General features: G+C 43.6%; 8 protein-coding genes across 8 annotated transcripts; 4 read left to right on the plus strand and 4 right to left on the minus strand.

The window, feature by feature from the left end:
* Positions 1 to 741: 741 nt before the first annotated feature.
* O0I10_001305 (uncharacterized protein) lies at positions 742 to 1960 on the plus strand (the record flags this gene model as incomplete). The annotated part of the gene is made up of 6 exons (XM_058481402.1): positions 742 to 845; positions 913 to 1042; positions 1108 to 1385; positions 1442 to 1524; positions 1601 to 1677; positions 1733 to 1960. 6 exons carry the CDS (start codon positions 742 to 744, stop codon positions 1958 to 1960), a joined length of 900 nt encoding a protein of 299 aa, XP_058348040.1.
* A 47-nt stretch (positions 1961 to 2007) lies between these two features.
* On the minus strand, positions 2008 to 2693 carry O0I10_001306 (uncharacterized protein; the record flags this gene model as incomplete). The annotated part of the gene is made up of 4 exons (XM_058481403.1): positions 2008 to 2108; positions 2175 to 2277; positions 2336 to 2493; positions 2558 to 2693. 4 exons carry the CDS (start codon positions 2691 to 2693, stop codon positions 2008 to 2010), a joined length of 498 nt encoding a protein of 165 aa, XP_058348041.1.
* Positions 2694 to 2975: 282 nt separating this feature from the next.
* On the minus strand, positions 2976 to 3263 carry O0I10_001307 (uncharacterized protein; the record flags this gene model as incomplete). Its single annotated transcript, XM_058481404.1, has 1 exon — positions 2976 to 3263. The coding sequence occupies one exon, from the start codon at positions 3261 to 3263 to the stop codon at positions 2976 to 2978; it is 288 nt and encodes a 95-aa protein (XP_058348042.1).
* Positions 3264 to 3289: 26 nt separating this feature from the next.
* Positions 3290 to 4121, minus strand: O0I10_001308 (uncharacterized protein; the record flags this gene model as incomplete). Its single annotated transcript, XM_058481405.1, has 2 exons — positions 3290 to 3368; positions 3451 to 4121. The coding sequence occupies 2 exons, from the start codon at positions 4119 to 4121 to the stop codon at positions 3290 to 3292; spliced, it is 750 nt and encodes a 249-aa protein (XP_058348043.1).
* A 667-nt stretch (positions 4122 to 4788) lies between these two features.
* Positions 4789 to 6221, plus strand: O0I10_001309 (uncharacterized protein; the record flags this gene model as incomplete). The annotated part of the gene is made up of 6 exons (XM_058481406.1): positions 4789 to 4994; positions 5055 to 5267; positions 5342 to 5525; positions 5586 to 5623; positions 5681 to 5749; positions 5813 to 6221. The coding sequence occupies 6 exons, from the start codon at positions 4789 to 4791 to the stop codon at positions 6219 to 6221; spliced, it is 1119 nt and encodes a 372-aa protein (XP_058348044.1).
* A 131-nt stretch (positions 6222 to 6352) lies between these two features.
* O0I10_001310 (uncharacterized protein) lies at positions 6353 to 7326 on the minus strand (the record flags this gene model as incomplete). The annotated part of the gene is made up of 2 exons (XM_058481407.1): positions 6353 to 7203; positions 7251 to 7326. The coding sequence occupies 2 exons, from the start codon at positions 7324 to 7326 to the stop codon at positions 6353 to 6355; spliced, it is 927 nt and encodes a 308-aa protein (XP_058348045.1).
* A 1851-nt stretch (positions 7327 to 9177) lies between these two features.
* O0I10_001311 (uncharacterized protein) lies at positions 9178 to 10896 on the plus strand (the record flags this gene model as incomplete). The annotated part of the gene is made up of 8 exons (XM_058481408.1): positions 9178 to 9313; positions 9384 to 9499; positions 9566 to 9725; positions 9784 to 10022; positions 10081 to 10376; positions 10432 to 10590; positions 10663 to 10764; positions 10845 to 10896. 8 exons carry the CDS (start codon positions 9178 to 9180, stop codon positions 10894 to 10896), a joined length of 1260 nt encoding a protein of 419 aa, XP_058348046.1.
* A 1841-nt stretch (positions 10897 to 12737) lies between these two features.
* On the plus strand, positions 12738 to 15315 carry O0I10_001312 (uncharacterized protein; the record flags this gene model as incomplete). Its single annotated transcript, XM_058481409.1, has 15 exons — positions 12738 to 12893; positions 12955 to 13024; positions 13095 to 13115; positions 13184 to 13254; positions 13325 to 13401; positions 13499 to 13587; positions 13666 to 13816; positions 13903 to 14006; positions 14063 to 14085; positions 14156 to 14182; positions 14240 to 14300; positions 14356 to 14391; positions 14447 to 14562; positions 14621 to 14708; positions 14774 to 15315. The coding sequence occupies 15 exons, from the start codon at positions 12738 to 12740 to the stop codon at positions 15313 to 15315; spliced, it is 1632 nt and encodes a 543-aa protein (XP_058348047.1).
* Positions 15316 to 15341: the final 26 nt, after the last annotated feature.

Below are 15341 nucleotides of genomic sequence, written 5' to 3' on the forward strand. Positions count from 1 at the left end.
TGATCCGCATGCCCCCAAATCATACTTTAACCCGTCACTCAGATCCACCAAATAGGATCAAATGATCCGTTTATGTACTTTAACCGAGTCATTCAGATCAACGATGGAAACCCTGCTGAATTAATTAATCTTGCTGCAGACCAATTAAAGGTATGTGATGGCGCATAGCCTTAATTATATTATGACAATGAAAACATGACAATGAGAGGCCATGTAATAACAAAGAAAAGGAGTTCCATGATACATGTGAATACTAAAATGTAAGGCAACCTGATACACTGGATGCTTAATGTCCCCTTCTTGAGCCAAAAAAATGTGTCAGATAAGCAAGCTATGGGAACATGCACTACGATAATCACCCTCAGTGCTAGTTTCATAGGGGCCCTAAACCAATCATCCGAGGCATCAACTTTTTGGTTTCCATGGAGAAGAACGACGCATGGATACGATACCTGAACTCATTCGGGATGTTACCGTTTCCTTGAAAAGATAGTCTTCCATCGGGTTATCTCCTTCATTCGACGACATTGTTATGTATTTATGTCGTAACATTAGTCTAGGTCGACGAGATGTGTCCCCAAAACAATGAACGATAATGAGTGTCAAAATCACATGCTGCATGTGCGCAGTAACCGTGTTACTCTGTAGCATGAAACCCTGCGTTTTGATTTAAATGTATCTAAACTCAGGCTTCGCGTATGCGTTTCACCTACTTTTCTTTACTGCCCACATTTGGACACCATGGCTACGACAACACAATCGCCAGCACAAAGTCATTGGACCTACTTTCTTAATGGGGTTGAACAAGCAAGCAATTGGTCAAAGACACTCATTCTCTTTTATTCGTAAGTGCTATCTAGCCGTTGATGGCGTTAATCTAAAGGTCGATCGGGTTGTACTATGGGGCTATAGATCGACTACGGTCCAACAGAATATGGTCAAAGCTCTTGTCTTGAACGGCCTTATTTTCCTTGGTGGTCTATTGATCCTGGAGACGTTTTATAACGAGCCCACTCATCGTTTTCTTGGTTGTTCGTACGCGGTAAGGATAGGGAGCACTCTTGGATTGCAGGATGGCCAATAAGCTCATTCGGGGGGACTCCATAGAGTTTGCTAGGATATCCAATGTACTTTTTATTACTGGCGATCAATGGCAAGTTCTATACGCCTATTGCAGAAAAGACGTTTCAGGTGCAAGCCAAGAACAATCCTCGTGTCAAGGGCTCTACCAATATCGTTCAGAGCATGGCATCCAACATTTATACCGTCATCTTTTATATCAACTGCTCTGTATTCGCTGCTCTCTTGAGAATCTTCATCCCTCAAATCGGCACCGCTTTGGCTCTCTTGATGAATTGTGCTATCATGGCCTATTACAGCTTTGAGTAAGTGGAGGATCTACACGTAAGAGAGGAGGATGCGCATCTCATCTTGAATTTAGATACAAGTGGCTCTACATGGGTTGGACATTGGAGCAACGACTTGTGTATGTTGAAGAACATTGGGCATACTTTTTAGGCTTTGGTATGTGTATACATATGTGTGTGTGCGTGTATGTGTTGTGAAGGATAAGGGTCATTGACAACAAAATCCATTCCAGGTATGCCTATCACGGTCTTGACATTCTTCTTATCCACCCTTCACTCTGGAGCTATTTTTGGTCTCATTTATCCAAGCGTATGTATTTGATATTGTGGTCATTGAGGAAAGGAAACTGATGGTAAAGTGATAGTTTGTGATTATGGCTATGATGGCAACACCCAAGCCTACTTCTCCTTATGGTCAACCACTTGCATCTGGTAAAGGTGCCCAATCACACTGGATGCTCCCCAACCGTATTCCCATTTTCTTTGGTGTTCGTAAGCTTAATGATGCCGTGATTATGCTAGTCAAAGTGTTTGGCGGCGTTCATGCTGCACCCATTGTCTCCGAGAAGCAAAAGATGGCCAAGATTGATTAAACAATGTTTCATTCATTCATTCTATTTACACACACATCTGTGGATTTCTATACAAATAAGGGATCTTGCTGGAACTTGGCATAGGCAGGACGTTGGAGTGATTTCTTTGCAACCTCTACATCGGTTCTGATATCTCTGATAAGCCCATCTAAAATAAAAAAAAGATGTCAATGACATATCCAAAGGGAAGGGAATCAAGGGCGGTTGGGTTTACCAAGTGATGAATAATTTTGCTCAGGACGAACGTAACCAAGAACAATGACACGGATGGCAATACCATAGAAATCATCGGGGAACTCATGGATAATGTGCACCTCCTAAACCCAATATTAGATACCATAAGAATGAGCCATGTTCTTTGTTCATCATCCATACCGCTGAACGCTTTTCATTTTGATAGTAAGGGTTCCAGCCTAAGCTCATCACCATGGGGTATACTTCCGAGCTCTTGTCACCAATTTGCACCCATCCATAGTAGATACCAGACGTAAAGTCGGTGCACATTGCCTCGATCGCATCGTCGGATAAGTTGGCTAAAAGCAATATCAACACGCGTGTCGAACATTAAGGTTGCCATTGGTAAGTGTATATATATACCCGTTGGGATGCCGAGTTCCTTGGAACCTCTTCCATAACCTCTGACAACAGTGCCTGAGATGCTGTGAGGAAAGGGATGCTCAGGGACCTCTGGTCCAACAAGAAGAGGCCGATCGGGATTGATTGCAAGTGACATGTTGACTTGAAGGGAAGAACGAATGGGGTGGTACAAACGTCGTGGAAATCAGTCGATCCTTGAAGAAAAGCAAATATCAACGCCCTCGTCTTTTGGGTTTTGAAGGTACATGCTGCTCTTTTTCGCAATCCTTTTTTTATTGATCATCCACTGATAGATAATGGTACTCTCGGGATACGTAACTGCACACGAACAATTTGTAGTTTGTGCTTTATTCCAGCGCATTGTGGGCGCTTTTGATGTGTTATAAAACTTATAGAATAATGAATCAAACTCGAACGGTTACGGATCACTCATACTTGTATCACTAGAAGTACTCTTAGCATCATAGTCGGCTTTTGGCTCTGAGGGCGGTGAACGATGTTCGTTCGGATCGGTATCTTCGGCGGGCGATGAAGTGGTCTCCGATGGACCAGAGGAAGATGGAATGCTCATGTGGTCACCACTGGGTGGAGGTGAAGGCTGCAAGGGCGGAGGTTGCTTACTTGAAAGCGGAGAATCAGGGCTGGGAAGAGAAGAACTGGCAGTAGATGTAACAGTACGTTGACGTTTGTAGGATTGATTTGACATGGCTGTGTGAGTTTGCTTTGGGTTCGTTACATGATCAGAGTTTTTTGCGGGGCAATTTTTACGTAGGTGTCCGAGGGTTTGGCAGTGATGGCATCTTGGTTGAGGCTTATGGTAACAAGTTAATCGAGTATGACCGGGGAGATGGCAATATCGGCAAAAGAGAGGCATGTGCGACCATGTAGCGTACATCTTGTGTACCCATTCTTGTTCCGAATTCTTAAGGTTGACGCTAATAGTATGTTCAAGAGGTAGCGGAGGGGATTTTGTTGCAGAAGGTTCAAGTGGAGCATTAGTGGAGGCACGATTGAGGTAGACATATCCAGAGCCCGTAAACCAGCCATGGTCGATGTATATTCCACATTCCAAGATGTGGCCGTATTGGCTTGTTGATTTAGTGATTGCTTCAGTTAAGATTTGACGAGGTAGGATAGGCATGTTGGTAAGGTGAATCTTCACAACTTCCCATTCATCAGGGATAGGGAGATTACCGGCGCAGGTGCGGTTGTCAGGTAGTTGGATAGGTGTGGCATGATGTCTTTTTCGATACTTTTCAGAGGTGAAGACGACCTCAGCAAGTAGTTTTCGGTTGACTTTGCGAAAAACCATACCACAGGTATGTTTTGCAGGATATGCTTGGCGAGCAGCAGTGAGGAAGGTTGTTTCGGATATCTTCAATTGAGTCAGGTCAAATAATAAAGCGTGTTGATTAATTGCTCGACCCCAAGGTTGCGGTTCATGTTTGCTGAAGGAGATGAGGCGATCAATTTCGCGCGATGAGGTGGCAGCATTTGCATATGAAATGGGCTTATCAGGTGGTAGCCCACCCTTTGAGGAGTGAGGAGAATCGGGAAGACCCATGTTGTTCGCACACGAACAATGTAGCATCAGCGACGAGTAGCTTATTCCAAGGATTGTTCAAGTTGTGTAACACAAATAGCCTCGAGCTGATACTGGCGATCATCATTAAAGTCAAGCTACGCGGTATGCATGATGGAGTTGTCACTTTTTCGCAATCCAAGTAACTCGCTACATTCAATGTAAGTGTAGGGAATTTGCTCTATGACGCGAAGAAGGATCTACCAACCTTGGGGGAAGCCTGATGGCCTACGCTAAAGTACCACGATCTCATGTTGGCTATTCGTATGTATCCAAAACAACAAAAGACTATCTATAGCAATATAAGGAATAAAGCGATATGCGCCCTCATTCTATGTTTGCAATGCTAAGATCACTTTTGCAGGTCAAGATAACACTCTCACTTGATCGAAGCAATGGTCAATGTAGTGCGATATGGTCCACTCGCTTTAAATAAAGCATACATTACTATCACCTCATCATGTCAATGACTATTTGAGCTGTTGCTAGGCAACGGTAGTAGTTTATTTCTTTGTCCAAGTAGATGGTTGTCATGCATCACTTTCGAGCTCTGAATGTTACACACAAATAATTTTGCCAGAAACACTAGGCATTTCCTTGTTCTTTCGTTTTCTTTTATCTCTCCCACCTTGTTCCAGCTCTCCACACAATGACACAGAACAAATTCGTCAACGACTTTACAAAGGAAGAAACTGATGCTGTTACCAAGCTCAAGGCTTCGTTGCCTGACATTCTCAAGACCGCATTCAAGAGCGAAGGTGAACCTGAGCCCTACAAGTTGTGGGACATTGCCCTTGATAAGGATTCAACCGATGAGCGATTGGACGTTTTGCTTGTCAAGTTCCTGCGAGCTAGGTAAATAAGCGTGCAGCACGTTTGATATTAGACTGACGTATGATATATGTATGTATATAGAGAATTGGACCTTGAAGCAGCAACCAAGATGCTTTCTGACAGCATTGCCTGGCGACGTGAATTCAAGGCCGACACAATCCTCGACGAAGAGTTTGATGAAGCCATCTTTGGCAGTGTTGGATACATCCATGAACATGATAAGGAGGGTCGTCCAGTATGCTACAACTTTTATGGTGACCTTGACCAAGAAAAGGTGTTTGGCGATCCCGAAAAGTAAATATTGATTGGCATACCTGAGAGGCAGAGTGAGCTATAGGCCTTACATGCATATCAAATCACTTTTATAGATTCATTCGATGGCGTGTGCAGTTGATGGAAAAGGGTGTCAAGCTTGTAGACTTTGTCAACGTCGATTCAATGATCCAGGTTCATGATTACAAGGGTGCCTCCATGTTTGGTCGTACTGCAAACGCCAAGGCAGCCACCAAGGATATCATCAAGATCATGCAGGACAACTACCCTGAATTCCTGGTAAAGCATAGCTCTTGCCGGTACCTTGTTTGTGAAGACACTAATAACCCTTTTCCATAGGCTACAAAATACTTTGTGAATGTGCCATGGTGGGGAAGGTATGTTCTTTTACGTTACACATTGATGTGTTTACTCACACTTTTACGATGCTATAGCAAAATCTTTAAGCTTGTACGTCCATTGCTCCCTGAAGCCACTGTTAAAAAGTTTATTGTATGCTCAAAGTAAGTTTGTCTTTTCGGCATCAAAGAGGAGTCGCAGGAAAATTCAAACCTTAAAATTTCTAGTGACGAGTTGATCGACACGCTCAGTGAAAAGATCCCAGTGGAGAACTTGCCAGCTGTGTATACTGCATCATCATCATCAGAAAGTCAACGTGCCACAACTACTACTTCTGCTGCTGCCGCTACACCCAAAGAGGAAGAATCAAAGGTACAAGAGGAACAATCCAAGGAGGCTGATACGAGGGCGGCGGATAAAAAGGAGGATGCGGAGGTTTCGACATCTGCCAAGAATGAAGCAGCAGCTGAGGAAGAAAAAACAACATCCAAATCAGCTAATGATGAGGAGGAGCCCACCAAGAAAGAAGAGGAGCCCACCAAGAAAGAAGAGGAGCCCACCAAGAAAGAAGAAGAGCCTATCAGCAAAAAGGCTGAAAAGCAACCTGCCACTGCTTCCGAATCAAACGACGCCTAAATTTGCCTGCCTATCATTATCACCATCCCACCCCACTCTTGCTTACTATCCTTACAGTAGTCTAATTTTATCTTTATATAAATAATCATCACCAATGCGGCTATTTTACAATAACAAATGATATTCTCTTGCTAGTACTTGATATCTTGTGAATTCTGTACAGTGTTGAAAAGAGAGCTTGTCCTTCTACTTCTTCTTTTATCTGCTTGTGGTGGTGATAGTGCTCCAGCGTCATCCAACGTGTCGGCGCCTTCGTTTGTAATATCATCTTGATCCACAGTGATGCAATGCTTGGGGAATACACCACGCGCGTTACCTCTGCTAATATTCATGCCGAGGCACCAGCCATCATCATATTCGGCGTAAACTTGAATTGTGTCACCTGGCAACACGTAAATCTCATCTTCCAGCGATGGATTGTAAGTTGACACCACAGTGTATGTACCCAATGGGGCCTGCCCTAACCATGGATCATCAGGAGTTTGTTGAGGACGTTCAAAAAGTGCTGGTCCAGCAGCAGCAGCAGCAGCAGGTGTTGCCGGTGTTGATGGGTTGTTGATGTTGTTGTTGGTAGTTGTGGAAACGGCATGGAAATTGTTAGTCATCGGTGGGATGCTTGTTGATGATCGTTTTCGTCGTTGTCGTCGTCGTCGAGCAATAAATAGTAGCAGACATATGATAATCACACCTGCCAATACACCAATCACAACACCAGCAATAGCACCACCTGAAAGAGAAGAGGAAGAATCATTGTCGGATGTTTTGGTGGCAGATGTTGCTGCTGGAGCAAGAGTTGGTTGAGATGTGGGTGCTGCTGCTGCTTCTATCGAGGAGGAGGAGGAGGAGGAAGATGTCACTGACAGCGGAGGCGACGCCACGACAAACGGGAGAGTTGATGTAGTCGTAGCAGTAGTAGATGATATGGTTGAAGGAAAGGCATCGATGCTTTGTGTATGGTTGTTGGCAAACGAGAACCCTATGTCTATTTCCAATGAGCAACAAGAATCGTGTACAAGAGATCGTACGCACCAGGAGACGAAGCAGCAGTAGTAGTAGATTCAACGACGCGCTTGAACATGAGTCGTGCCTGAGCTGAATCGTGCATTGTTGCGCTACTCTTTTCTCAAAGGCCGAATGACATTAGAAAGGCAAACGAGTGGCGAATGACGAAGGCTTTGCTGTCAGCAGCTGCTAAAGAGATAGTAGTTCAAAAGTTACAATGAGCTGGTGTTACATAATTAGAACATCTTTGTTCTCTGCCTATGACTCTTGGCGTGACACAAATGTCCAATTACCTATAAATTATGCGCTGGAATTCGTTCTCTAGCAAGATCGATTGCCTGTTTACTACTTTTCTTTGTTGATTACGTTCATTGCGTCCATTTTGTTATATATAGCCATTGACTCGTAATGGATTTTCCTTAAATCTTGCTCTTGGTTTTTTCATCTCGACACGAATATCCATTTTGCGACGGGAGGGGGTGGTTATCAGCTTTGCGTTAGGTGTCATTTGCGCTGCCTCCTTTTTATGGATTGTCATTATCACTTTGTCAACATCTATAATATAACATGTAGTCTATTGTTGAAAGCATTGTTGGGGGAAATAAGAACTACAACTTCATTTCTACTTCACTACAGTAACACTCTTATCGGGGATCTCAGGCATGGTAGTAGTTTCACGTTTGAGTCTTCGAGGAATGAATCATCAACAATAGCCCCAACTAGTTTTTTGCGCATAACGGCTTCATGAGTGTTCCTTACGATGTGTTTCGCTTGATTAATCAGTAATATCAATGACCCCATATCAACTGCAAATGACTCCAAAGAGCTCGGATAAAGCATCGTTTGCCTCTTGCGGTCACCGGTTTTCATCAAAACAGGCCTCATCTTCTCCAAGGTGATTGACTTTCGCTTTCGGGTGAGTAGAGGGTCAATGGAGCTGGGAAGACATTGGTCCTGGAATACTTGGAGCATCGTTTTCATATCGGACAAGTAGACCTGGTAGCCGCGAGATCACGTATGGTGTATAACCCATCAGCCTTTAGTTGTACCTAATAGAAGCAAGCATGGGCCCCTGTTGACGGAAAATGAGTCAATAAATCAGATACGTTATACACGTATTGAGGGATGACTTACCCACAGTATGGATGGCAAGGCTGCCGTTCAAAGGCATGTACTTCTGTCACCTACAAAGGGGTCTCGATTTTCCCATCAGGCTAGGCATTCTTTTAATATATGAGTGGTGGTTATACCTACCCCAAAGGGTTCATCAAGGAACGCAGCGTAAAGCAACGAGGTTAGCTACATTGATGAATGCATCATGAGTACCCTCATTTTGGGGATCACATAATAAAGACTATCATTGAGACTTACCAAAGAGCATTGATGAGGATGTGAATACAAGTAGAAAGAAAGGGCGTATGATAGTGTCGATGACAACAGCCTTGTTTATATGTGAGTGGGCGTGAGAGATGTTGTCATGATGACACCAAACTGATAAAGTGGTCAAGCATCTTGGAGTACTTGAGTCAAAGTGATAGGAAATCACAGCTGATAAATCCACCTACCGCTTGTAAGGTGTTTTTTGTAGGAACCATCAATTTGCACAGACCAACAATAATAGAGTGTATGTTGTACATGGATGTATCATGTGAACAACGGCTGCAGCATTAAAGCGATAAAATGGAAGCATTGTTGATTGGATGACTATGACGATATGGAAAGGTATGTTGAGTAGCCTCGACAAATGATATCAAGTTACTATCTGATCGTGATTGGGAGGTGGGCGAGAGAGCATGAAAAAGATGTCCTGAATAGCTGCATTAATTACTGCGCCGCAGTGGGCATCTGACTGGCTGCTGGGTCACGCAAAAGTACAAGGTCGCGGTGATTGTTGTTGCGGCATTATCCTCAAGTTCCTTCCTCCTCCTCTACCTCTACAAACCCAATAGCTGCAATGAACCTTGGAGACAAGAGCAACAACGAATTACTATTCATCAACTTCAATCAAGACTTCAGTTGCATCTCGGTGGGCACCAAGACAGGCTACAGGATTTACAATTGTGAACCATACGGCAAATGCTACTCAAAACGTGAGCGTTATCTTCCACACTTGCCCCCAACTTCATTCCAATTGACATTGCTTTGTTCAACTTGATACAGCTTCTGGTGGCACTGGCATTGTGGAAATGCTCTTTTGTACTTCACTTGTGGCACACGTTGGTGCTGGCGACGAGCTTAATATTTCTCCCAGGCACCTACACATCATCAATACCAAGGTAAATGCACTCTTCACCTTCCTTTTCTTATATCCATCCTCATTGATTGCTTTCTTTTACCCTTAGAGAGAATCCGTGATATGCGAATTGACTTTTTCAACAACTGTCCTAGCAGTCAAGATGAATCGTCGACGTTTGATCGTTGTACTTGAAGAGCAGATATTCGTGTACGACATCAGCAACATGAAATTACTGCATACCATTGATACCAGCCCCAATCCAAATGGTAAGTTGATATCTAGCTGTCATGTATAGCTTGTATCACTGATACATTTTGGACGTAGCTGTTTGTGCCTTATCACCTTCAAGCGAGAATTGCTACATTGCATATCCATCACGATCAGCATCCAGCACCGTTTTCTCGAGCACCCAAACATCCCAACCATACTACGTCAATGGCGACATTGAGATCTTTGATGCATTATCTTTACAACTTGTCAACATTGTTCAAGCACACAAGAGCCCTATTAGCAACATTGCCATGAATGCAGATGGTACACTGCTCGCAACCGCAAGTGAAAAGGTAGGCATCTTCAAAGATATTGTGGATGATTACAGCGATTGACAAGGGGATGAATTAGGGCACCGTGATTCGTGTATTTTCAGTACCTGGAGCAAACAAGGTGTATCAATTCCGCCGGGGATCTTATCCTGCCAAGATTTATTCAATGACATTCAACCTCTCCAGCACGCTCTTGTGTGTCTCAAGTGATACTGAAACGGTTCACATCTTCAAGTTGTCTACAGGTGCTGCACCTACTGCAAATGGCAATGGCAACAATGGATATGGTGGTGGTGGTGGCGTTGGTGGAGGAATGGTAGGCTACAATGGCGATCAAACACAACCTGATACACGTGGACGTAGTGGAAGTATGGGGTAAGTGAACAATGGGAACATGTTGTGTATCGTGGATTAATTGAATTGGATTTAGACAAATGCTTCGAAGGTCCTCTTTGCACATTGGACGCAACATTGCAGGTAGCGTAGGATCGTATCTACCAGAGATGATTACCGAAATGTGGGAACCTGCAAGGGACTTTGCATTCTTGAAGCTGCCAAACAGTGGTGTGCGCAGTCTGGTCGCATTCAGGTATCGTGATGATGGCTTGAAGATGGCTATACTTCCGAAAATGATTAACCCTGGTTCAATGTATGCATGTAGCACAACCCCTCAAGTCATGGTGGCCACTTCGGATGGATTCTTTTATCAATACAACATTGATTTGGAAAATGGTGGCGAATGCGTTCTCCTTAAACAATACAGGTACGTAAAAAAGCATCTCGTGGGCATACGGATGGGGGCAACATGGAGCCTTGAGCTGATAAAATGGGATGGCCTACTAGCTTATTGGAGTCGACTGATGGGGTGAATGGATCAAGCATCAATGACGACTAGGAGGCGCTCCCTTGGATCTTTTTTTCTCTTGCTCGCTTTGTATTGACTGTGTAAATAGGCTAATGGATCAATGAAGTGATGACATATTACAACTCCCACATTTGTGTAAAAAAAACCTTGTGCTTGTGAACATTCAAATGAGACAAAGGAATGGATTGAGAATATGATAAAAAGCCGAGAATGGGTGTCACAGAAAAAGTCATTGCACGTGATACACATCCTTGCCATACATGGTCTTTCCTCCACCACCACCACTGGCATGTATCGCAGGGTGCTGCTGCTGCTGCAACAACGACCCCCAATTCAATGTTTTTGTACTAGGGGATATCTCGCCTTGTATCTACTCTTATCTTGCACCGATGTAACTCTATCGTACCTGCACGTCTTTTGTGACAACACTGTTCGGATCAAACTCATCTTCTCTTATCAGCAGCTGCATTATCTACCCGATCCATCGGATATTGATATGGATGTTTTATCATCAAGTATGACAATTGTATTACACATGGATGGTTGAGAATTTCCTTTGTTCGAATGCATCTGATGGTGGATGTGTCGTCAATTATAGGATGTACGGAAAACGGATGGGTTGACCAATGGGGCGAGTGTCGGCATGCGATACACTGGGTATGGCCAAAAGGGGGATAAACTTCACAGCGATGATGATGTGTGGAATTTTTTTTGTGTCGTGGGAACCAAATCATGTCGTGTTATTGTTGAAGCTGATAGGCACCAGGATCTTTCCTGTGAATCAGAAGCAGTGGTGGCTGCGCTCTTTTTGCGTAATGCAGCTTTGTGATGCAAATCTATAATAAGGACTGGGAAGGTTTTAGGTATATGTGCATTGGTCGAGGCTGACGTGATTATGGGCTCAGCGTTTTATTACTTTTCACGGCATGATCTTTTTTGCTCCTGGTGACCAATTTCTGCGCATCTTGCGCAGTACCACGCAAAAACAGATTCTGTGATGTTTGTGTGTGTGCGTGTGTATGTGTACGTGTGTGGGACGTGTGTCATATGTTCAGTAGCACAAATTCGACGACAAAGGGAAGCGCCTGCTTTTGGCTGTTTTTGATCCAGAGTGGCTCCACACGTTTATTCAATAAAGCATTGAGTTTCATGATCTGACACAGGAACATTGGATGCATACCGATCTATGGGCCCATGCATGCAAGCTCAGCAAACTTGTAAGCAGCACATTTTCCAAACCTTGAGCAATCAAAGTCGATCCCTAGATCAATCAAACTAGGTTAAGATCATTTTTCCTATTTGAACAATATGGTACAACAGGTTTGGTAATCACCAACAAAAGTGACCACGACACCCCCACGCATGTGGCCCCATGTAACTGCCAAGAAGAATGGCTGAACGGATGAGTCTGTGAAAAAGGGAGGGCGTGTTGCTATCAAGTACAAGCACAGCCAAAGAATTTGTTGATATGGATCAATGGATCAGGATGTTGTGCCCTGATCTTTTCAGATCAGCCGTGGCATTTCGTGTATGATCTTGTTGGCTCAGCAACATTGATCACCTTTTGGTTCAGCAGCACGTAGTAGTAATAAGACATCCGATCATAAACCTAGAAGGGGAAAACAACTGCTTGGTAACATACGCACTTGTCCTTTCTACCTTGGTCGAATCAGTGTGGGGGGTTACACATTCATCCATTTGAGGCGTTTTGCTGTACTCACTCACAGAGTCATATGACCACTACCTTATCCAGAATTCCCTGTTGGGTTATTTAATCGACCTCGTTTGTTTCTGGTAACTGATCTGGTTCCTCTTTTATTTTCCTTTCACATACACTTTCTCTCCCATCTTTATCCATCTTTTACCCAAGCATGGAAGAGAAACACCAAACCAGTTCTTCATCCGACAGCATCCATAATGATAAGGAATACTATACCGGCGATGTTGCTTCGATCGAGCAGCAAGAATCAGTCGAGAAAAAGGAACCTTACAAGCTGAAACGCACACTTAAGGCTCGGCATTTATCGGTAAACTTAAAGAGATCAGGATTAAAAATACCACTTTATGCTTAAAGATGTCGCATAATAGATGATCTCGTTGGGTGGCGTCATTGGTCAAGGCTTGTTCTTGTCGGCTGGTGGCAACCTGTATCAAGGAGGTAAGACTAATTGCACTACCAAGCTGTCGAATATGAGCTTAAATCTTTTGATCTTTACCTTTTGCTTTAGGCCCTGCTGGTGCATTAATTGGTAAGCGCGCTTTGTCACTCACGCATGTCACGAAACAAGATTTAACATACACCCATTTCCTTCTTTAGCTTATGCTATCATTGGCTTCATTGTCTTTTGGGTTGCATACTCGCTAGGTGAAATGGCTACTTATATCCCGGTATGTCGATTCTTGGAAACGAAAAGTAAAAAAGAGGAGACGTCGATCATACTAATATGGAGAAATATAGGTTTCTGGATCATTTACTATCTTCGCCCGACGCTTTGTGGATCATTCATTCGGTGCAATGATCGGTTACAATTACTGGTAAGCCTCATTCCATTTATGGCATAGTGTGGGAGTAACCCACCTTGGTGATTTTGCTGAGCCATAAGCTAACGTGCGTGCGTTGCATACACTTCAGGGCTTGTTGGGCTATTGTTGTCGCAGCTGAATTAGTGGCTTTACCGCTTGTCATGACATTTTGGACCACGGTAGTACCTGACTGGGCATGTAAGTCATGTATTTTTCTCGATCTACTACTACACGTTCGCTGACCCAAATTCTGTACACTTTACGTAATCGATATAGGGTCTCTCATGTGGCTCGTTATTATCTTTATCCTTAATCTTTTCGGTGCTCGTGGATATGGTGAAGCTGAATACTGGTTCAGTATGATCAAGGTTTTGACCATCATCATTTTTATCATTGTTGGTGCTTTCATCTCGGGCGGTGTGATTGGGTAAAGCGAACATCTTTAGGTTTAAAGCTTATTTCCTCCTTCGACTAACCAATTTCCTTTCTCCCTCACTTTTTGGATTACCACAGTGACGAAGTTTACGGCTTCAAGTATTGGGAAAATGGCGGTGCCTTTCCCCATGGTGCTCTTGGCGTGGTCAACTCGTTTGTCTTGGCATCCTTTAGTATGATGGGTATGATATCAATCCACGTTCCTCCTACTTGAATTGTAAGCTCACTCGAATTATAGGCACTGAAATCATTGGTATCACTGTACGTCATCTGTGTGCGTGTGAAGTAGTAACCAAACTCCCATGTTTAACCTTTTTTGATGTTCACATAGGCTGGTGAATGTAGTAACCCTCTCAAGGTAAGGTACAACCCCATGCATTTATGTCATTTTGGCTTACCATAGTATGTCTTTTAGCAAGTTCCACGTGCCATTAAGAACGTTGTTTGGCGTATCGTCATCTTCTATCTTTGCTCAGGTATGAAAGTATGAGAAAAACAAGCCACATGGTGTACTGATCATTGCCATTATAGTCTTTATCATGGGCCAAATCATTCCTTGGGATGACAGTAAGTCTCATAATATTCACCATATGGGGCAAAACATTAATGGGGCATAAAATAGAGCACAATCTTAACAAGGACAGCCAAGACGCAACCGTATCACCTTTCACTCTTGTCTTTGAGAAGGGAAGCTTGGATGCCGTGGCACAAATTATGAACGTTGTCATCTTGATCACTGTAAGTTATTATACAGGGTACAGCAAACCAGGATCGATTTCTTACCTCCTTCATGTAGGTGTTGTCTTGTGCTAATAGCGGTTTGTATGTATCCACGCGTACATTGTGTGCACTTGCAGAGGAAGGCATTGCATGGAAGCGACTTGGTATGTGAAAACGAGACGTTTGGGCGAGAGGAGCAGGTTCACTAATAGTAGGATGACTATGACAGGCTACATTAATCGATGGGGTGTGCCCATTTATGCATTGACATGCTCAGCTCTCGTGAGCGTCGTTACCTTTGTTACTTCACTTATTCCCGGTAAAGCACTGTATTCGGTGCTTACCAGCTTATCTGGTGTTGCTGGATTTGTCACATGGGCAGGTATTGCTCTTTCCCATTACCGGTTCCGCTTAGCTTTCAAGGCACAAAACAAGGACTTTTCCATTATTCCCATCCGTGCCCCATATCATCCTTTCGGAGATCTCTTTGTCATGGTTGCATGCTGTGTCATTGCATTGATGACCGGCTATTCATACTTTTATCCCCCAGACCCCGTTGGCCTTGTGGGTAACTATGCTGGTATTATCCTGTGTGCAATTGGTTGGGCTATCACCAAATGGTGGACCAAGTCAAAAATGATTCCTCCCGCTGAAATTGATGTCGACACGGGTGTATCAGACCAAATCGGCAAGCAAGAAGAAGAAAAGACTGATATCACCGGCAACTTCTTCCAACGGATGTGGAAGCGCCTCCTTATTATCTTTACTTAAGCGGCTCCTCAGTCATTGGAAAAAAG

Source organism: Lichtheimia ornata (assembly GCF_029851405.1).
Source record: "Lichtheimia ornata isolate CBS 291.66 chromosome Unknown scaffold00003, whole genome shotgun sequence".
Lineage (NCBI taxonomy): Eukaryota > Fungi > Mucoromycota > Mucoromycetes > Mucorales > Lichtheimiaceae > Lichtheimia > Lichtheimia ornata.